The following is a 22,965-nucleotide window of genomic DNA, read 5'->3' on the forward strand; positions in this document are numbered from 1 at the left end:
ACCATCGCCTTCCCAAGATCGTATTATATGGCGAGCTCTCCACTGGCCACCGTGACAGAGGTGCACCAAAGAAAAGGTACAAGGACTGCCTAAAGAAATCTCTTGGTGCCTGCCACATTGACCACCGCCAGTGGGCTGATAACGCCTCAAACCGTGCATCTTGGCGCCTCACAGTTTGGCGGGCAGCAGCCTCCTTTGAAGAAGACCGCAGAGCCCACCTCACTGACAAAAGGCAAAGGAGGAAAAACCCAACACCCAACCCCAACCAACCAATTTTCCCTTGCAACCGCTGCAATCGTGTCTGCCTGTCTCGCATCGGACTGGTCAGCCACAAACGAGCCTGCAGCTGACGTGGACTTTTTACCCCCTCCATAAATCTTCGTACGCGAAGCCAAGCCAAAGAGATGCAGAGAAGGGCATTGATCAGCTAGAATGGCCACTTCAATTTAAAATGCTGTAAAAACAAACATTTAATAATTAGGCAAGAACACTTTATGAAAAACCTTGGGCAAAAATTATTACAAATGTCATCAATATTTCCCCTTAGTAGCTCCAGCAGGCAGTTACCAATCCTTGGTATCCAGGGTTGTTCGCCCTAGCAATTGAACCACTGGTGGAGGCCATAAGAGCCAAAGATAAAAGGATTCAGAGTGGGCCAGCTAGAGCATAAAATAAATTTAATGGTAGATGTGTTGTATCTGGCTGGGTCTCTGTCAGAACTACAAACCACTCTGGAGGATTATGGCATGATATCAAGCTACAAATTCAATATAGAAAAAAGTAAGATCATGACACTGAATAAATTCGGCTACAAAGAATACCAAAGAAATAGTAAATTCAGGTGGTGTTAAATACTTAGGAATCAAAATTGACAGTAACCTAAAGAACTTGTACTACCTCCTTATGCTGGGAAAGGTTAAAGGTAACTTAATAAAATCGAGGGACCTGCCCATCACCTTAATGGGGAGGGCTAATTGTGTAAAAATGAAGGCAATGCCAAAAATCCAATACATCTTCCAATCTCTACCATTCCATTACCACAGTCTTTCTTTAAAACTCTAAATGGTAATACAAGGACATTTATTTGGAATTCTCAGGATATCTTTAGAAAAACTCACATAGGACCACAGCTTAGGGGGTTTAAAGTTACCTGATTTAAAAAAAATATTATCTGGCAGCTCAGTCAAGGTTCCTCTCATCCTTCTTTGAGGAGGATTGCATACAATGGGGGAAGAGGACAGCGAAGGATTTTATATACAAATGGGATAACAAGTTAACAGCAGAAAAAATAGACAACCTCATATTAAGGAATATAATTAAAATTTAGCACGTTCAATGTGTGCATTGGAGAGAAAGTGGGACTATCTCCAAAGATGCCATTGACCCATAATGAAATTATGCCCAGGAATTTGAGCAATAAAATCTTGGAGATCTGGCATTAGCAGAGGATCTGATACATTGAGGACTGCTCAAGGGTAAATATGATTGGTGTTATGGAACCTTTCACGGTTTTCTCCAGTTAAGATCATTCTTAAGGGATAGGTGGGGTCCCACAATGACCCTGCCTACACCTAACAAGGCTTTTCTTGCACCAAGTCCACCTCACACCGCAAAAGATCCATAAGGGAAAACTGGAGGTGTTGGAGATGTGCATTAGGTGCGGGGTCGAGATGAGAGCATTTGTTCATGCAACTTGATCCTGTGTAAAGGTGGGCCCATTTTGGCAGGATTTAGCTACATACACTAACTAAGAAAATGAGAGTAGCCTTCCCACCAGAACAGACGTTATATCTTTTGGGGAACCTTATGGACATAAGCTATAAACTATCTAAATTCCAAATTCAATTCGTATTAGTTGCTTTGTCCATAGGAAAATAAAATGCAATGACCTGGAAGTCTGACTCCCCTCTCCTCATCAGTCAGTGGATTACCGAGATGCATAGCTGTATTCCCATGGAAAAAAAAAATCACAGTATAGTCTTAGAAACTGACAGAGTACCTTCGTCAGAATATGGCAACCATATTTGACGCGCATAGGAGCGCAAATGTAACCGCACCCCGACAAAAAAAATTATATAAGGGAGTGGCTCCATTGCTTCTCTGGACGTCCATTGGAAGCACAGACGCTGCATCTAGTTTTTGTTTTAATGTGTGGCTGGTTGGTTTAAATATATTTCAAGGGGTTTCTTTTATTGGGAGGTGAGGGGAACATCACATGTAGGTAATTAGTTGGTGGATATTGAAGAAATGTGCGATGCTCTTTTTTATTGATGGAAAATGAAAAACATTTATCCCCAACACAATAATTAGTCAACAATAGGGAGAGATAAGACAAAAAGCAGAATTCTATACTTAAGCACAAAGTAAAAATCCTGTAGATGCTGAAAATCCAAAATAAACACTGCTAAAATCAGCCTGGGGACAGGGAAAGACAGAGAAGTCAACAATCTGAACCATTGAACAATTTATCTCAGATCACTCAAGTAATTCCAGCATTTTGTGTTTCTGTTGCATGAGATATGACTAGTTAACACTGGTGTCCAATAACTGACAAATTGAGCAGTTTCAGAATAAACCAGACCTGCCTAAGATATGCAATGAGCACCATAGCTTCTGCAGTCACAATGAGCGCAAAAGACCAAATTACAGAAATTGTACATTGGGTGAAAATAATCTACTATCTAATCACACCAAGTACATTCAATGTGAAGAGGTTGTCAGGTGGAACAGGGCCTGGAATAATTTAGGAAGAAAACTATTCCTCGGTAATATTAAAAATGGTGGCAATATTCCTCATAATGTCTGACCCAGCATCAACTATTGACACCAAATTTAGTTCCAGCCCCCTTCTTACATCTCAAATATTTACATTTAAATCCATCCTCAAATTCCCTTACTTTTAAGAGTTTTTTCTTCTACCTTAATGACCTTTTTTGGCAAAGCATTCCCCATTCTAATTATTCCCTTTAAATAATTTCTTCCATGTTCAAAGACTGCCCACTCCCACAGTGCTCCCAGCCAATGAGGTCAACCATGAGAGTGTCACTAATCATGCACTGTCTGCTCTCCATCACCATCTTCTGGCTTAATAAGAGATCAGTGGACAGTTTTTTGGAGAGTGGGATGCGTAACCGCTCTGCCTGACAGAATTTTCCCCAATCTGTTTTCGCATAGTTTATGGCATGAGGTAATTTTTCAAGAGGAAGCAACAGTAGAAAACACTGCACAACAAGCATGGTTGTCACCAGGAAATACATTATCAGAGGATGTTGCACCATTTTAAGCACGTATTCTAATTGATAACTTTTGAGAAAAAACAATTTGCACAAGCACATTGCAACACCTTTGCAAAAATGCATCAATAAATTCAACTAAACATACTGGGTACCCAAGCGTGACACTTTGTTCATGGTTTGAGAGAGAAGTTAGGTTGCTTAGTGTCAGAGCTGCACAGCACATAAGTAGGCTTGCTGGCTCACCATCTCTATGCCTGCCAACCATTGTATTTGTCTACACCAGTCCCATTTATCAGCATTTAAAGTGATCTACATCTTGGCAATTCAGTTCATGTTTATTTTGTGTACTGTGGGACAGCAAGAAAGCTAATTTTGTGAACAGTTCAGCTAGTAAACCCATAAGTAGTGTAGCAATTAGACAAATCACAGAGGCCAGTTGGCACAAAGTCCATGTCCAGATTCATACAGCTTTTTATTGACTTCTCTACAATTGCTCTACTTTTTCAAGCTTCCTTTATTGTCATGTAATAGTCCAGAATATGTAATATTACACAAATGGCCATCTGCCTGCCTTAAGGCAGACAAAGGGTCGCCATTAGTGTTGTCTGGCACCCCTTATAGTAAGGGAGAAAGAAGCAGAGTGTTCTTTCAGAGATACTGAGTATCCGTGGATTCACCTCCAGCACTCCTACAGACCCTGCAGCCGCAGAGACCCCTGATCGATCTATTGACAACCCGAGGGAGCTCCAGATCCAAACCTCCAACCCTGCTATCATGATTTTTTAAGATTCAGCGCCCAAGGCCATTTGGGAGCCCTTCGTGCCCTCAGCGCTCTCTTGAATCATAGCCAGTCTCCAGCAGCCCACAACCTGTGTGGGTCTTTCGATCCAAAGTCGCCCGCAGCATGTGGCTCCCTCAGCTGCTGAGACCCTTGCTGGTCAGCTGCTATGGTCATTGACCTATTCGACCCTTCAGCCAATGAACCCCTCAATGGTCTCTTGCAGTGGTCACCGTTCTGTCGGGTCGTCTCCTCTGCTTCTCCCTCTCAATAGGATTATTCTCCCCGTTTCTAGGCCCCCGCACTGGTCTGCTGCTCCCTTGGGGTCTGGAACCCTCGAGTCTGCTGCCAGCACAGACCCCGCAGTTGCAGAATTTTAAAATAAAATAGATGGCTCCATTTACAGGCTATACGGAACCACCAGCATCAAGTCGAAGTGGTTGAACCCTTCGGAGCAGCACTGTGTCTTCGCGCTCTCACACCAGAGGCAGCAATTTTAGGCATTCCACAAGACCTCTCAAGTATTGGGATAAAAATCAAAACAAATTAATAGCCACTCTGGCAAGTGACAAGCAGCTGAATGCAAATTGAGCAGAAAAGCCTGAAAAATGTAAGAACAGATGCTGAGAAATAACTTTGAAGCAGTCATGTCTCTGAAGGTCAGGGTTTATTTAACCTTGACCCTGTTCATTAAGATGTGCTCACACCTCGGTGCTACATTGCCAGAAATATCAAAACTAATGGCCCAAAGACATGTTCAACTGCACCCAAGATTACAGGCAACTATTTAAAAAGGAGATATTATGCAGGCAGCTCAACCAATGTTCTTTCCTCAGTCAACACCAGATGATCCAGTTATTTACTTTCATGGTGTACTCAAATTTGCTATCATGATTTTTTAAGATTCAAGATCCTTTTATTGCCATGTAACAGTACAGAACATGTAATACAGTGAAACCCTTGTTATCTGGAATTCAAGCAACCCCCAGCCCCTCAAGCATCTGGCAAAAATAAAGTTTAAAATTGGCGCACTTCAATTCACCAATCACACAACGCACAATCTCAAGCAAGCAGAAAATACACTCATCTGGTATCTACCAATCCCATTAGTGTCAGATACCAGGGATTTTACCGTATTACATGAAATTGCCTTCATCAACCAGCACCCCTTACAATAAGAGAAAGAGAAGCAAAAGAGTCCTGTGGCAGCTCAACCACGAGGCAAGCAAACCAGCTCTAGCGGTCGCGAGCAGGTCCGCAGCCAGAGACATCCACAGGGACTCTCAGAGCGGAACAAAGCCCCAGCCTGGAAACCAATGTCACTTCTGCCCCTCAGGCCTCTTAAGCATGCGATTTTGAAATAGAAAATCAGTTGAACTGAAACTCTGCTCAACTCAGTGTTTCTTTCGCTCACAGTGGATTCTAGCCACAGTCACTTAAGAGTCACTGGGTGTCCATGTATTTAATGAGAATAACTTCACTTTAAAACCTCTGTGTAGTTTATAAAACCATTTCCTGCATTTTCCCCAAATGACTTTTGGGAGATCGGCATTATTAACAGCCGATAAGCCTTCTCAAATACTGGCTGAGTGAATATCTTGGACGTAGCCATTTTAGAACAGTGGTTCGCAACCTTTGTCTTTCCAATCACATACCACTAAGTATTCCTTATGCCATAGGTGCTTTGTGATTAGTAAGGGATTGCTTAAGGTGGTATGTGAGTGAAAAGAAAAGTTTGAAAACCATTTTTAATCATACCTAATTAACTCGTTATGTGCATGGTTTCATAACTCCAAAGGAAATAAGCCAATGACAATTTTTATCATGCAAAATATTTCAATAACAATTGGGTCAAGAGCTGTGATTCTCAACCTTCCCATCACCCTCACATACCATCTGAAGCAATCCCTTACTAATCACCAAGCACTTATGGCATAGGGAATACTTAAAGTGGTATGTGAGTGGAAAGAAAAAGGTTGAGAACCACTGATACAAACACTGACAGAATTCAATTACAATCCTGCTTTTAGCACAGTACAAATAGCAAGCAATGAGCTTGACTGCAAAGAGGCCACCAAGCATCTTTGCTTTGTCAATGGAAATCTTATGAACAGTCAAGAGTCTGGCCATCACCCAATGTTGCCCTGTCAATCCACAATGTTTTCTCTGCATCACACCCAAGGTGAGCTGCCTCAAGGCACCAGGAATACAGGAAATACAAGGCACCAGGACTGGGAACTCAGCTCTATACTCTTGAGATTGGCCAAACTTACATCAGAGAGCAAAGAGATGGGCAAGCATAGAATCTGCACTTTTATTTCCTCAGTTTCATTTACTACTCTTCTCAAGGCCAGTGAGAATCCTGAACGATCAAAGGAACTGCTCACATTAACCATCTGAGACTCTCATATTCATGAAACAATATTTATTTGCCTATATGAATACTTGTTCTGCAGATGTATTGTTTGTCTCTGTGTTATGTCTGGTTGTATGTCTGCATGTTTTGCACCCAGGACCTGAGAATGTTGCTTCATCGGATTGTGCATGCAATCAGATAATAATGAACTTGACACCAACATTAAAGATACCATTACTTGCACAAGACTCTTCCTGCTTTCATTTGTTTTAATGCAGAGGTCTCCTGTCAAACCATTCGGTTCAACAATTTCTGAATGTGAAATGTTCACTCCCAACTTTCTTGGGTCTTCCCAACATTCCAAGCCCCAAGCTTTATATCCAATAAACATTTTTTTCTTGCCAGATCAGAAAAGAGGCCCACGTCAGGATGAAGCTGTGGGACATTCCTGTAACCTTGATGGATAAATAGAATCACACCAAGCAAAGCCTACCTCTTTCTCTCCTCTCGCCACTTGGCAATTTCCTCTGGAGTATCCAGTTTAATTCTTCTTGCTCCTGGCCCATGAGCCTGTTTACATGAAAAGAGACAAAAATGTGCTTAGTATTTAGTATTTTTTGCTTCAAACCCAGCACCTCTCCCAAATGAATGATACGACAGATGGAAAAAAGTCAAGCAGCAAGCTACTTAATCCATTTTAGGTCTTTTTCAAAGACAATTTTAGATCAAATGAAACACTTACATTTCTCCAATGTATCTGAACTAGCTTCTCACTTGCATTGAAACTGCAGCCTTTAACTTTGCACTGACAGAAACAAAAAAAAAATGGATTAATGACATATTATACCAACTCAAAGTTGCATCTTCTGCTACACATTCCCAAAACCAAAACACTTTTTCACTGAAGTGACTGAAATCAACCGATTTCAATATATTAACTTTCGATATATTCCTGGTGGAGAAAAACTTGACTCCATATCAGATGCATGGGAATTCCATCTGTTCATTATTTCTAGTGTGTTCCTCTACACACTTTGATTTTTGCTGTAATTAGTAAACAAGAGAAACTGACCAAACACTCCAGTTTAACTCATCAGGAATGGTGTGGGGATCAAAAAAGTTTCTTGCATTTAACAAAGTTCGAGAAATCACTGCCTTAATTTGGGATTTCAAAAGGCAATTTGATGACCATGAGGAAAAAAAATCTGGGGAAACAGCAGGGAAGTTACTAAAAGACTCTTGAAAGAGCCAGAATGGACTCAGTTGCTGAATTATCTCTGCTGTAATTATTTCCTGCTTCTACTCCATAATTCTAGAGCATAAAGCAACCTCCTGAGAGTAGGAAGATGCCCCTCCAAAAATTAGAATGAAACAATACTGCACATTACACACCACGTTGAGGTGACCTTAAAAAAAGCATACAAGGTCATGAGGGACATAAAATAAGGTGAATAGTTATAGTCATTTCTCCAGGATAGCAGAGTCTAAAACTAGAAGGCATAGGTTTAAGGTGACAGGGGAAGATCTAAAAAGGTTCCCCAAGGAAACTTTTTCCAACACAGAGGGTGGTGCTTGAATGGAAAAAGCTGTACTTACATTCCGCACTCTCCCCTATCAAAATTCCCACGAGTGCCAAACGAGGAAGATATTATCTGGTCCACCTACCCCCTTTAAAGTTTTTGGTGCTCCCGTTCCATTAGATATGTTTCTTGGAGAAAGGTGAGATCCACTTCCATTTTTTAAAAAAAATAAAAACTTGTGCCGAGAATCTTTTCCTTTTCACCGCCCATTCAAGCCATTAACATTAAAACTAACCTACTTTATAATCTTATCCATTACTCTAGAGACTCCAGACCTGTGTTTCCCCCATAACTCCACTGCCCCATATCTATCATTCGTCCAACAGTTTTCCTTCAGCTGTCTGCTCCAGCCCACCAGGCTCGCGGCAAACCCCAGAAAGATAAAAACAAAAACAACAGAGGACAGGTAAAAGAAAAAATACCAGACAAAAAAAAAGAGGAAAAAATCAAAAACAACACAAAATACTGCAATCAAGCTCAATCCCTTGCCAAATTCCCTTCTCCCATCTCCCCCTCATCCTTGCCCCCGGCAATCATTTCTCCCATCTCCCCCTCATCCTTGCCGCCAGCAATCATTTCTCCCACACTGCTGCCATTTCCCTGTGAGCCACACCTCTTCCTTTTATCTTGCTCTCCTACCTCCACCCCAGAGTTTTCCCAGATCTTTTTCCCCTTCTCATTTCACGTGCATTTTCATACACTAAATATTTACACTAAAATGCTTTACATTTTACAATAGCTGCTTACAGTATCATACATTAATCCCATTTTTACTTCTGCTTTTTTTCTTTCCCCCCCCACCGCCAAGTGCAGGTAACTCCTCAGCAAACTGCTATGCCTTTCCCAACTCCTGCACCACCACCTCAGCTTCTTCTTGTCGCAGCCTCTTACAAAAACTTTACATTTATATATGGATTCAAAGTGCCGAGGTGCTATGACACACTACACAGAAAGGATTTCATCTCTTCTCTGGCTTTAATTCAATTTAGCCTCAGAGTAACGTTGCTGTGTAACAATAGCACCTCCAATCACACAGGATCCTTTGAGTACTACAATAAGCAGAATAACTAGTGCTGAGCAGGGTTTTTAAACTTGGGCCCACAAGGAATAATGATGCAACAGAAAACTAAATTGAGGTCAATGCAAACTGTGGTAATGCTGCAGCTTCTCTGTTCAACAGATTCCTCTTAAAGACACCTGGCAGACTCACTCCACAACAAACCACAAGTAGTTTCTAAACCAGCATTTACTACATTCCAGCAGCAGTTACAACATAGTATGTTATGACTAGCATTCAAGTTGCAAAGACATGACTTTCACCTTCAAGCATTCTATTGAAAATTCCAAATAAGTGAAAATTTTAAAAAGTGCAGAATCTGTTTTTTTCTATTATGCAGCTGGAAGGATGACCAAGGCCAGAAACTTATTTACATTCCATTTGGCACTGACAGGATGGCCTTGTAGACAATGTTAGAGAGATACCGTATAAAGTAAAGCAGGGCCAGCGTAGCAGTCTGTGTGATGCTGTAACAATGCCAGTGATTGGAACTGGGGTTCAAATCCCACACAGGAGTTTGCATGCTCTCCCTTCAAAACATACCAGGGGGCTGTAGGTCAATTGGGTGTAATTGGGCAGCATGGACTCATGGCTCATGGCTGAAAGGGCCTTGTTGTTGGGCTGTATGGCTGAATTTAAAAATGTAAAAATGTAAAATTTAATTTAAATTTAAAATTTGAAAGGGGAGTGCATGTGTCAGGTTAGCTGCAGAGAGCTTAAATGTGAGAAGCAAGATCAGCTGGGCTGCCTTCCCAAAGTTGAAATTGCAATTTAATTAAACAGGAACTCACAGCTCAGATCAACACATTGAATGCATGTGGGAAACAAACTCAATTGATTTAATGTGCTTCCAGTTCAATTCTGCCTTTAACCTGCAGCTCTAATCTTGACCATCAGCGCTCTTTCCAAAAACACTATTTTCACCATGAAACAATTTCAGGAACTGGTCACTAGAGGTTCTCTGCCTTATCCATCAGGTTATCTTCTTGTCTAATTCTTTTCCACTTCTGAAATTTCTTCAAGTTGCAAGAAACACTTCAGTTAAACCTTCCATGATGTTCTTAATCACACAATACTAAAAAAAAAACCATATTCCAAATATCACCATCAAATATCACAGATCTGGAGGAAGGCCAGCAGAATCCATGTAAACAATCTCAAAAGAGATGCACAGGGCCCACCATCCAAGTCCAACATACCCCACAATTCAGTTACATGATCCGAATGTGAACAGTCCTTGGACAGTACAGCTGTAGTTCACTGCCATAATGTCCTGATATCCATAGCCAGCTGTGAAAGGTATTTAAAACTCAACAGCTGACTCAAATTACCCATCAAAGATCCATGGTACCAAAACAACAATGCTCACAAATACTTTCCAAACCAGGGCAACTGTTATTGGAATCCAATGACAAAGCAATCAACAGTTCCAGACTTCCATTCTTTGACCATTTGATTACTTTTGTCTGGCTGAAGGAACTGATAGTCCATTAAGTGCAAGTTCAAAGAAATTTTGTAATTATAAAAGTACTGTCACAACCTCAACAATTCAGCATTCATAAACTTGAAGTCTGTTATCCAGAGGATTATCCAACAGGTCGGACAGGAAACTGCTCCAAACAAAGGATAATCCACGTTCTTGCTCCAAGGAGGTATCTGACCAGCCAGGTAAAAAAATAATTTTCCCATGTCAATCAAGATTAGACCACTACAGGTTAAGGCACACCTTATGATTGGCTCTCTTGAACACCTTGCCTCATTTGGGAATACCTGAGCTGGCCCCAATACAAAGCCCACCATATAGAGCAGCTCTCTTTTTCCCTGAGAACTAACCCTAGCTACACTCCAGGTTGCAAGCCTTGGGCAACGCTGGAGTTAATTGTAAGGTGTGTGACAGTACAGGGTGGTGGGGATATTGTGGTGCATACCTAGAAAGGACTGTTTACCTTATTGTTTGTTATCAGTGGGATTGGATTCTGCAGTTAAGTGGGATACCGTGCCTGCTAATTAGAGGAGTGGCGGGTTCTGTTTGCAATTATCTGCATAATTAACTGTGGAACTGCAAACAGTGATCTATGTGCTTACGCGTGGGAACAGCGAGTAATAACGATGTCAGTTGTAGCAAGCATTCATTGTTTAGCAGCATCCAATGCATACAAGCGGTGTATGATCTCCTTGTTTGTGTGTGTGAGTGCTATCCCTTCTGCAACTTCCCCCACATAAGATCCTCATTTGTGATTAAACAGCGTTCAGTCTTATCACATCTTGGACCCTCCAAACCTGTTCTCCACAATACATTTCACACTGAAAGCAGGGTCCAAGGAGTTTCAGCTGAATACAGGTGCACCATGTTTTGGAATAGGGACAGGAAGGGAGTTCCAGATAGAGGAGAGAATTCCTGGGTGCACAGGGTTTGATAGCTTAGTGTGCTTACTGGCTAACCATGCAAACCAATAGATTGGTCTAATCATCTAGACTAGTATGGGAGAAAAAGAGACCCACATTGTGTCCCTTCTCAAGAAGTCAAGGTTCCTGAAGAGTAAGGGGAGTTAGTGAGGTGTCTTTTTGCTGCTCACTTCCCTCCTAAGGAGGGACCAGAGAAGTGTCCTGATAGATAGGGAGATGGAGGCACTCCAGCAGGACTGCTGCATTCTGTAGAAAGCAGCCCAGGCTGCACAAGTCCAGGCACCAAACTTGAGGTTAGAGGGACTGAATTAGCATGCAGGCTACTCAAGCTACAACAATTAAAAGCATCTCACCAGTCTAGCAGGCACCCAGCCCGTTAAGGTCCAGGCCATGGTGTGGCAGGGGGATGGTCCTGACACATGGTCGGGAGATGTGGGGGGGAGGAGAAACGTGTAGATGGACAGCAATGATAGGTGAAGAAACAGAACCACACTGCCCACATCCTCCCACCTCGTATCAGATCCTTGATAGGCCAGACCTGTGACTACAAAGTCTCACTTCAACCCAGCATGGAGGGCACCCATCAACTCTGGCCAATGGGAATGTAAAAGACAGGAAGGCTACGTGCAGCCATATCTATGGTCCACGTGAGATCACGGAGACCCAGGAACATTCAGCCAAAGATCTGACCAGACTGGGGCAATCAGGCAGCGACCAGATGTTAGCACCTTGTCACATGGTTACTCCAGCTCTGGGATGAGGGGAGCAACGAGCATGATCCATCAGGAAGCAAGTACCCGGGGACAGGCTGTCTGACTAGCACATAAATATGCACTACAGGTGTCGCCTGAGGTGATCAAGGATGGTGCATCCTTGTGGTACTGAGTAGTAGCAGTGGTCCAGGTGAGATACCCCTCATTGCTGGAGTGGAACCTACAGTGCCGGCCAGAGTGGGGTACTGTAGGGGACTGAATAAGGGCCATTAGATAGTGAACCTGGTTACCAGGATCTACGGGGCACCTGTGACTTCCCCAAAAGCATTAGGTTTACTGGCACACTGGTGGGGCCACTCTCACCAGGGATGGCCCTGTCCTTGCTGAGAGGGCAACGAGAGAAACCATCTGACTGTAATATGTAGATCTGGGAGGATCTGCTCAGGTCCAAAAGCAGAGATAAAGATGGAGGAAAGGACACCTCGAATTACCTGCGAGGGCTTATATATGGCACTGCTGCGGGTCGGGTGCATCTGGATCGGACCAACGGGATATCCACCCCTGTACTGTACGTTCTCTGGAAGGAGCACTGTGAAGGAAAGTCCAGCAAAGGAGGGTCCCCGACCCTCAAAGGTGCAGGTCCTTCCTGTCTTCCCCCAGCTCTTTCCCCACCCCCCACTTCAAGACTGAGGCCCCATGGTCAGAGATCAAAACCCTGCAAGAGGAAAATGGCCCAGATGCAGCAGGGGTTGATCGTGGAGTGGCGAGACACCAATATATTCTGGGTCTCTAAAGAAACTGTCAACATTGTGGCAATCTACAGAGCAGCTCAGATATGCACAGTGGGGGTGGACCTTGAGCAGATGGACTCTGGGCACCGCAAGAGTGAACACTTTGGGGCAGACAGGACTCATCGATGGCCAGAGGGCTATGGGGTGGCTCTAACCCATGATGAGCCAAAGACAGTAGCCACCAGTTCCCTGACTTGCCAACAGGTCAGACCCTGGGATTATCCCACACAAGGATCACTGAGAAAGGGGGAGGTGATAGCATCTGGAACAGTGGACACAATGGGTGGTGTTATTATAGGAATGATATGGATGCATACACACTAGCTAACCCAGAGATGGGTCATTCACAGGATGAGGCATCAGCTGATACCGGAAGCAGTGCTGGTGCTGCTGACCAACGATGGGAGAATCTGCCGAGTGGCTCACAAATACGACAGCAGAACAACAAACTAGACACTGGCGAAAGACTGCTGCCAACACAGATCCCACCTGACACTCAATAAAGAGACTAATTTTGGTGGGGGAGGGGGTTAAATTGTCCAGCTCTGTGGGCTTTGGGGGAGGCTGGAGGTAATGGTCCCATACCAGCTTTGTCCCCCACTGGTGACAACCTCACAGCTAATGATCCTTGGAGTGGGTGGCTTAAGGGCTAGGCTCACCTGTGCCCAATTTGGCTGATGCAAAGTCTCGACTCTCAGAGTTGCATCACCAACCAGTGAGCAGGGCCAAGGAATGTTTCCGCAGACTGTGGAACCGCAGACTGTGGAACCGCAGACTGTGGAACCGCAGACTGTGGAACCGCAGACTGTGGAACCGCAGACTGTGGAACCGCAGACTGTGGAACCGCAGACTGTGGAACCGCAGACTGTGGAACCGCAGACTGTGGAACCGCAGACTGTGGAACCGCAGACTGTGGAACCGCAGACTGTGGAACCGCAGACTGTGGAACCGCAGACTGTGGAACCGCAGACTGTGGAACCGCAGACTGTGGAACCGCAGACTGTGGAACCGCAGACTGTGGAACCGCAGACTGTGGAACCGCAGACTGTGGAACCGCAGACTGTGGAACCGCAGACTGTGGAACCGCAGACTGTGGAACCGCAGACTGTGGAACCGCAGACTGTGGAACCGCAGACTGTGGAACCGCAGACTGTGGAACCGCAGACTGTGGAACCGCAGACTGTGGAACCGCAGACTGTGGAACCGCAGACTGTGGAACCGCAGACTGTGGAACCGCAGACTGTGGAACCGCAGACTGTGGAACCGCAGACTGTGGAACCGCAGACTGTGGAACCGCAGACTGTGGAACCGCAGACTGTGGAACCGCAGACTGTGGAACCGCAGACTGTGGAACCGCAGACTGTGGAACCGCAGACTGTGGAACCGCAGACTGTGGAACCGCAGACTGTGGAACCGCAGACTGTGGAACCGCAGACTGTGGAACCGCAGACTGTGGAACCGCAGACCCAAGTGACAGTATGGCTGCTGCTATTTGAGATGCATGCTATTATATACAGTAGAATCCCTGTTATACAGAATTCAATCAACCAGATCCCCAAACAACTGGCAAAAAAAGTAAATAAATAAAATCTTTTTTTTTTAAAGTTTAAAATTGCAAAACTAAGCATTCTCTGAAGCAACACAACCCTTGGTGAAGATGGCAGCAAATATGTATCTATCGGAGCACCCTGAATAATGTTGTTTTTGAATAAAGTTGTGTTTGAATAAAATGGTGGCAACCAGAATGAAGAGCAGCCAATACTGTTCACCCCTAGGGCAACTCTCCCAAAGTGTCCCCCTATCCCCGCCTAGTAAGAACCTTTATCTTTATTTGTAGTAGGTATATTAGTAAAGTTTTATCTGAAAACTTAGGGGAGGCCAGATTAATTATGATGGCAGCATGGTTGGCGTAGTGGCGAGTATAAAACTGTTACAGTGCCAGCGATCGAGGCTCAACTTACAAAATTTAAATTTATGGGAATTACCCGATTAAAGTGAACTTTCCATAATCAAATTCTACAACAATGATTTTTTTTCAAATTACATTTTGCCCTGTCTTTTAAACTCTGTATTCGAAATGGAAGTGTATTAGTTAGGCATTGTAAGTGTTTCAGTCAACTGGAAAATTTGCATGTGCGGCATCCACGATACCCCTAGGTGCTGGATAATGGGAATTCTACTGTACCTTGAAAATCTGAGGGAGCACCTAGACGAATGGCCAGCATGATGGAGATACTGGCCAACAAAATGGCTGTGAGATCGGATGGCCCTGAACTACCTGCTTGCAAATGGCTGTGAGATCAGATGGCCCTGAACTACCTGCTTGCAGCCAACCTGTGCTGTTGTCGGTGAGGAGTGCTGCACTTGCATTCTGGACCATTTGGGGAATACCACTCACTTGACACAGTAAATGAATGAATGAAATGATCCAGGGATCAATTGCTTGAACACAACTCTCCATGGGGGAGCTGGTGGTATTTTAGGGCAGTGGAGTTTGGTCAACCACGGTAATTCACAGGGCAACAACCATTGCCTCCTAATAGTGTGCAATATATACAACAGAAAAGGATAAAGTGTCACCCGAGTTTACATCAGTTTTTGGAGAGTGACATGGTGAAGTGACATTCCAGAGGTTGGAATGTCATCTGGAGTATTATCCAATAGGTTGGACAGGAAACTGCTCCAACAAAAGGATAATTCACATGCTTGCTCCTGGAGGGACATCTGACCAGGCAGGTCGAAAGTTATTTCCCCATGTTAATCAAGGTTAGTCCACCCACAGGTGAGGACACACATTACTATTGGCTCTCGAACACCTTGCCTCATTTGGGCATCTCTGAGCCAGCCCCTCCAGCCAGCTGCAGTATAAAGCCAACACGTGGAGTAGCTCTCTTTTCTCCCCTTGAAAACGAACTCCAGCTCCACTCCAGGCGACAATGGAGAGTTAATTGTAAGATGTGCGACAGTGCAAGGTGTGAAGCTATTGTGGTGCATGCCTAGAAAGAACAAGGGGGTGTGCCTTGTTTGTTATCAGTGCAATTAGATACCATGCCTGCTTATTAGAGAAGGGTGGCAGGTACTGTTTGTTTCATCTGCACGTTTAAGTGTGGGAACCACAATCAGCAATGATCTGCATATTTAAGCATGGGAACTGCAAGAAATAGCGATCTGTCAGTTGTAGAGAGTATTGATCGTTTAATTGTGTGCGATGTACATGAACTGTGTGCTCTCCTTGTCCGCGAGCGCTATGCTGGTTGCGACTCCATCATTCCCCCTCCCCCCCCAGTGTGTAAATAAAGATCCTGGTTTGTGGTCAAACTCTGTTCAGTCTTGTCACATTCTGGACTTTCCAAGCTTGTTCTCCACATTAAACCATCTTCCCCATATCTGCTACTGTCATTCCTAGCAATGACTTGTCTATTCTTTTGATCGATGGGGCGTCTTTTCTATCTATTCCATGCCAGAGTATTAAGCATATTCAGAGCAAAGTTTGACATGTCTAGATGCATGCTGCACGGTTCTGAAAATATAATGCAACTTCCACACAAAACATGACTAACTACATTTGAAGGACATTGGCAATAGGTACATAATTTGCTGTTGCTTTTTCAGATCACCCAAGTTCTCAAAATTGTCTATACCAGAACAAAGACAGACTTTTCAGGTCCTCCATTCAGCCCATACCACTCACTCTACATTCTGAAAATTACAAACACACTTAGCTTTCAATGCCTCGGATTTGAGCAGAAGTTTACAACATCATGTAAACAATCTCAGTGAGACACCAGGCAGAACTGATATTCTCTTACTTGGATGTGCTGTGACATGTGCTCACTGTACTTCTCTTGGTTTTTAAATCCTCGGTCGCAGGTATCACAGTAGTGCATGTACACTGGCTCCTTTTTCTTTTTCTTCTATTGGAAAGTAAACCAGAAAATGAAAAGTTAAATATGCTGGAGTGCCAATGAAAAAAAGTTTCGAGCCTCAGCTTTTCCACCCCCACAGAAAAACTATTATTTTCAGATTTATTGTCAAAGTACATACATGATATCACATACAACCCTGTGATTCTTTTTCCAGCGGGTGAGGCAAAATTACCTCTTAATGGCAGTACAGAAAAACTGACTCAACATTCATAAGTAAAAAAAAAATAAACAAACTGATTATGCAATACAGAGAAAGAAAAAAGTTATTGCTTGTGAATAAACCCAGCAAAATTAACACAATTCTGACAAACAATAATTATATTGAGCAAAGTTTCGGCACAGAGGAATTTTCTCAACAAAATCAAAATGCTACACTGAGAAAATAATTTTAATTAGATTCCAATCTCAATTTATTTATTACTTGCTTATTATATTCACAATATTTGTCTCTGCCACACTGATGTGGACCACGTATAAAAAAAATCCTAGAAACCACCAGTGGTTTGCGGATCACAAGTTGGGAAGTACTGGCCCAGTGGTTTTCAAAATTTTTCTCTCCACTCACATACCACCTCAAGTAATCCCTCTATCATAGGTGCTCTGTGTTAGTAAAGGATTAGCAGTACTTAAGGTGGTATGTGAGGAGAGGGGGGGGGGGGGTTGGAGGTTGCGAACCACTGCTCTCGACCCCATTGTTACTGAAATATTTTGTTTGAGAAAAATGGTCATTGGCCCATTTCCTTTGGAATTATGAAACTGTGCACATGAGTCAATTAGGTTCAATTAAAACAGTGGTTGTCAAACTTTTTCTTTCTACTCACATACCACCTTAAATAATCCCTTACTAATCACAGAGAACCTATGGCATAGGAATACTTAAGGTGGTATGTGTGTGGAAAGAAAAAGGTTGACAGCCACTGTTCAGGCCTATCATTTTAGGATGAAATTTGTTCACACTAAAATCTATTGGCCACTTTCACCCATTCGCTTTAGGCCAAATCTACAGGCCAGTTTCCCCACTCCTGTATCCAATGTACAAAAGCTTTGAAAAGCAATAATAAGGACATTTTGACTGAGAGATGAAGGTCTACCTGCAATGATGGGGAGTTGGTTGTTACTTGGACTGAAGAATGAAAGACAGTAAAAAATTACAAAAGTGAATTTTCCCACAGGATCCGGAATTATACCTTCTGGGAAACATTATGGATGTGTGTTTTAAACTGTTGAAGTAGCAAATTCAGTTTGTGAAGGTGAAAGTCCAACTCCCAACTAAATACTACACAATGGAATACGGAAATTGAGTTGCATTCTCCTGGAGAAAAACCACATGTAATTTGAGGAAATAGGACTCAGTCGTTAGTGTGACAACCTTATCTGAAATACACAAATACATAGATACAATTTCACCCCTTTGGAATAAAGGAAATCAAATAATCTGCAGGGAAACGACTGGAATTAAGAAGTGGGACGGGGTGCAGATGACGTGCTCTTTTTTTTGTCCCTTGCCCCTTTTTGTTTAAGTATTCAGCAAAAAATAATATGCAAAGTAATCTCTGATCAGGTTTGTTGTTCCGAAGACTGAAGATAGAGGTGTAGCAACTATTCCTGAACCTGGTGGTGTGAGCCTTGTGGCACCTATACCTCTTCCCTGATCCCATATGGCAGCAATGAGAACAGGGCATGACTTGGGTGGTATGAATCCTTGATAATTGCTGCTGTTCTCAAACAGCAACATTCCATCTTTTTCTTGAAGGTAGGGAGTTTCGCCTGTGACATACTGGGCTGTGTCCACTACCTTTTGTAGGGCTTTCTGCTCAGAGAGATTGGTACCCCCATACCAGGGCATTATGTAGCCATAGAGGTTTTCAATGTCATACAGAATCTCTGCAAACTCCCAAGCAAGTAGACGCGCTGATGTGCTTTCTTCACAATATTAGTGTTGGGTCAGTTAAGTTTTCAAACTCCCTCTTATATACTGACTCATTGCCCCTTTTTATATAGCCTACAAACGGTCAACGAGTTTACCTATCTCGGCTGCACCATTTCATCGGATGCAAGGATCGACAACGAGATAGACAACAGACTCGCCAAGGCAAATAGCGCCTTTGGAAGACTACACAAAAGAGTCTGGAAAAACAACCAACTGAAAAACTTCACAAAGATTAGCATATACAGAGCCATTGTCATACCCACACTCTTGTTCGGCTCCGAATCATGGGTCCTCTACCAGCATCACCTTCGGCTCCTGGAACGCTTCCACCTGCATTGTCTCCACTCCATCCTCAACATTCATTGGAGCGACTTCATCCCCAACATTGAAGTACTCGAGATGGCAGAGGCCGACAGCATCGAATCCACGCTGCTGAAGATCCAACTGCGCTGGGCAGGTCACGTCTCCAGAATGGAGGTCCATCGCCTTCCCAAGATCGTGTTATATGGCGAGCTCTCCACTGGCCATCGTGACAGAGGTGCACCAAAGAAAAGGTACAAGGACTGCCTAAAGAAATCTCTTGGTGCCTGCCACATTGACCACCGCCAGTGGGCTGATATCGCCTCAAACCGTGCATCTTGGCGCCTCATAGTTTGGCGGGCAGCAACCTCCTTTGAAGAAGACCGCAGAGCCCACCTCACTGACAAAAGGCAAAGGAGGAAAAACCCAACACCCAAGCCCAACCAACCAATTTTCCCCTGCAGCCGCTGCAACCGTGTCTGCCTGTCCCGCATCGGACTTGTCAGCCACAAACGAGCCTGCAGCTGACGTGGACATTTACCCCCTCCATAAATCTTCGTCCACGAAGCCAAGCAAAAGAGAAAAAGAGAGACTACTGAGGTATTGCCAGCAGAGTTCCCCCACAGATTCCAAGTTCACAGCCAACTTTCCCATCACATTGAAAACATTTGCTGCTTTGGAACAGTGGATTCACTTCAGGGAGTCGCACCAAGACCTTTTCCTCCATTTCAACAAGTAATTTAGACCAATGTTTTGAAATGCGTCAAAGCCATTTAGTCCCTCTTGCCTGATCTGCCAATGAGATTAAATATGATCAAACACCTGTCCTCATCCCCCTCCAGTCCCCTCAACTCCTTTGGTTAAAAAAAAAGCTGTCGGAATTAAAATTAATGACTGACCACAGCATCAAGTGCAATAGAAGGGACAAGTGGGGTTTCTCTGGTTGACAATGAGTGGTGAGCAGAGTGTTTTAGAGGTCAGTGTGGAGCCTGCAACTGTTCACAACGTATATTAGAAGTTAAATCAGGAATCTGCAGATTCTGGAGACAAATGCAATGCACAAAAGTGCCAGAGAAAATCTTGACAAATGGCTCAGGCATTTATTACCTTTTACTCACAATATACATTAATGATTTGGAAGAGGGGACAAAGTATAAGCTGATGATACAACATGGAGTGGGGAAAAAAAGTGTGCAGAGGATGTAGAGTATGCAGAGAGAGATGGAGAAGTAAAGTGTGTGGGCAGAGAGAGTACAATGTTGGTAAGTCCAAGGTAATCCACTTTGAAAAGAAAAATAGATCCGTTTATTATTTAAATGGTGAAAAATTGGTGCATGCTATTGTGTCGTGTGACTTGGGAGTATTTGTGAGTGAATAGCAAAAGGTAACCAAGGCTGCAGGTAACTGGCGTGCACTACTGGTAGGCGAGACTATAACTAGGGGCCATAGCCTCAAGATTCAGACTAGTAGATTTAGGACAGATGATGAACTGTTTCCCCCCTCACCCGAGAGTATTTAATTTGTGGAATTTGCTACTTAAGGAAACAGGAAATGTTACCTCATTAACTATATTTAAGCAAGAGATTTTTGCATAGTTGGGGAATTAAGGGTTATGGGGAAAAGGCCTAGTAAGCAGAGCAGAGTTCATGACCAGATCAGCCATTATCTTATTAAACAGTGGAGAGGATCAATGGGACAGATGGCCTACTCCTTCTATTTCTTGTTTTTATTTGGCAATAGAATTGCAAACTTCCAGTAACTGCTATGTATCAGGGCTGTTCCCTAACCACTTTTGAAAGGGCTTGGGCTATTACTTTTATACAATGCCCTCGCTTCAACTTATGGAAAATGTTTCCCAATCTTCAGATCTCTTTAATACCGTGGAAGTTCATTTTAATCACCCAACTGCCAAAGAAATAATGACTTTAGTACTTCAGATAAGGGACTGACAAATGAGCTCCTTCCAGGCCACTGGCAGGATTTTGATGGGAATTTTTTTGGTATCAAGTTTCCAGCCTCGTTTTACATATTAGTTGCTCATTACATTGGTGATATTTGTCTTCACCACAGACCACCCATAACAAATCCAGGGACCACCAGTGGTCGCCAGACCAAAGGATGGGAAAATACTCATCTCTGGTAGGTCAGAAATGAATGAGCCAACATTAGTTTACACTAAAATCTATTTGCCATTTTCACCCATTCACTTTTGGGCAAATCTGCTTATACTGAAGCTCAGTTTCCCCACATCTAATATCTACTGTGGGAAAACTTTGAAAAGCAATATGGGAATTTTGACTGAGAGATTTCAAGGCCCACCTGTGATGGGGAATTAGTCATTTCTCATACTGGAGAATGAAAGACTGATGTTCCTCTGGACTCATTACTCAAACCATTGCTTAGTAAATAGTAATTACTTGGAAGTACAGAATAAACTTTATAATATTAGATGATACAAAGTCTGAATACACTATGTAACAATATTAATATTTGGGGAGAATCGATAAGATTTAGAGTAGGTCACATACATTCAAATAAGATGTTTTAAAATGTGTGAAAGACTGAAGAAATACTGAAGATCTCTGGAGAATGTAAGCACCTTTCACAAGTAGGTGTTAATTGAACTGACCTCATAAAATGAATGACCATTGTTTGGAACTAGAGCCAGGGTAGCTAGTGGAAGCTCTTTTCAAGGGTTTTGCCAGAGTGCACAGAAAGGTCACTCCTGGATTGTTTACCTAAGATAACAACTTAAGAGGGAGGAAAGAACTCCTGTTGTTTGCTGGAGAAGGTGGGGGGTTTTGCAAGACATGAGTCACATGCTCTCTTTGGAGTTTCGGTTGGAAAAGAGAGTTAACAGCTCAGTCAGTCAGTCAGTGTGTGGGACACTGACAAGTATCTGAAAAGTGCAATCCAGGAAAAACTGTTTGAAACTGATGAAAGCAAGTTCCAGAGCAGTAGATGGCTGGAATTGCTATCTGTTTGATGTTTCTCTTGAAATAGAGGAAGGAATAGAACTCTGTGGTAGCTTGAAGTAAAATCTGGAAGACCCTGATGGGACAAGTTTCATCAGCGAGACCCTGAGGTGACTAGTGGTGGTACCTCAGTTGTGGAAATCCTGGAGCAACAAATCTCTCTCTGCAAACACTACAAGAATCTTCCTGAGCAGTAAACATTTACCTTTCAAGTACTGGTGAACTTTATACATGTTAAATTCTGTGCACAGTATGGTGATTGCCTGCAACCAGAGAACTTTGAAGAAGGAGAAGTGAGAATGAACTGTGAACACAATCCACACACAGACATTACATACACGTGTGCCTAGAATTACAAGGGGGTAATTTGGGCTAGTATAGAGTACAGTATAAGTATAGAGTTAAGTTAAGGCTTGATTCTATTTTCATGTTTGAAGTTGATTAAAAATAACTTTTGTTTTGAAAGCCACTTGTCTTGGTGAATGTCTATTGCTGTTGGGTTTTGGGGTCCTTTGGGCTCGTAACAACTATAAACGTTGAGAATAAAAGACCTGACAATAAACCTCACACAAAGGACAAGTAAAATGCAAATGAGATTTAATACAGCAGTGTAAAGTGATATACTTCAGCAGAAAGAAAGACAATTCACATTGAATGGCACAATTCCAAGAGGTATGTTCACTTTTGCACAAATCGATGGAAATGAAAGGGCATTGTTAAAGAGGTGAGTAAACATATAGGATCTTTTTATTCATTAACATAGGCATGAAGTACAAAGGTTGAATCTGTACGAAACTGAAGAATTGTATTTGAAGTTATTTGAAGATCTTGGAGAGAGGAACGAAAAAAAATTAATACAATTCCAGAAATGAAGGGTTTCTGCTGCCAAATTAGACTGAAACAGTGTTGATTATTGT

At 43.0% G+C, this 22,965-nt stretch overlaps 1 protein-coding gene across 1 annotated transcript in view; it reads right to left on the reverse strand.

Moving 5' to 3' along the window:
• nufip1 (nuclear FMR1 interacting protein 1) overlaps positions 1-22,965 on the reverse strand; it is a 61,983-nt gene that overhangs the window by 19,259 nt on the left and 19,759 nt on the right. Inside the window, exons 3-5 of the mRNA XM_069889632.1 lie at positions 16,727-16,831; positions 7,113-7,175; positions 6,864-6,940 (exon numbers count right to left, since the gene is read on the reverse strand). Coding sequence (XP_069745733.1) covers positions 6,864-6,940; positions 7,113-7,175; positions 16,727-16,831 — 245 coding nt within the window. The remainder of the gene's footprint in view (positions 1-6,863; positions 6,941-7,112; positions 7,176-16,726; positions 16,832-22,965) is intronic.

The sequence above is a fragment of the Narcine bancroftii genome, chromosome 7, assembly GCF_036971445.1.
Source record: "Narcine bancroftii isolate sNarBan1 chromosome 7, sNarBan1.hap1, whole genome shotgun sequence".
In the NCBI taxonomy this organism is placed as follows: domain Eukaryota; kingdom Metazoa; phylum Chordata; class Chondrichthyes; order Torpediniformes; family Narcinidae; genus Narcine; species Narcine bancroftii.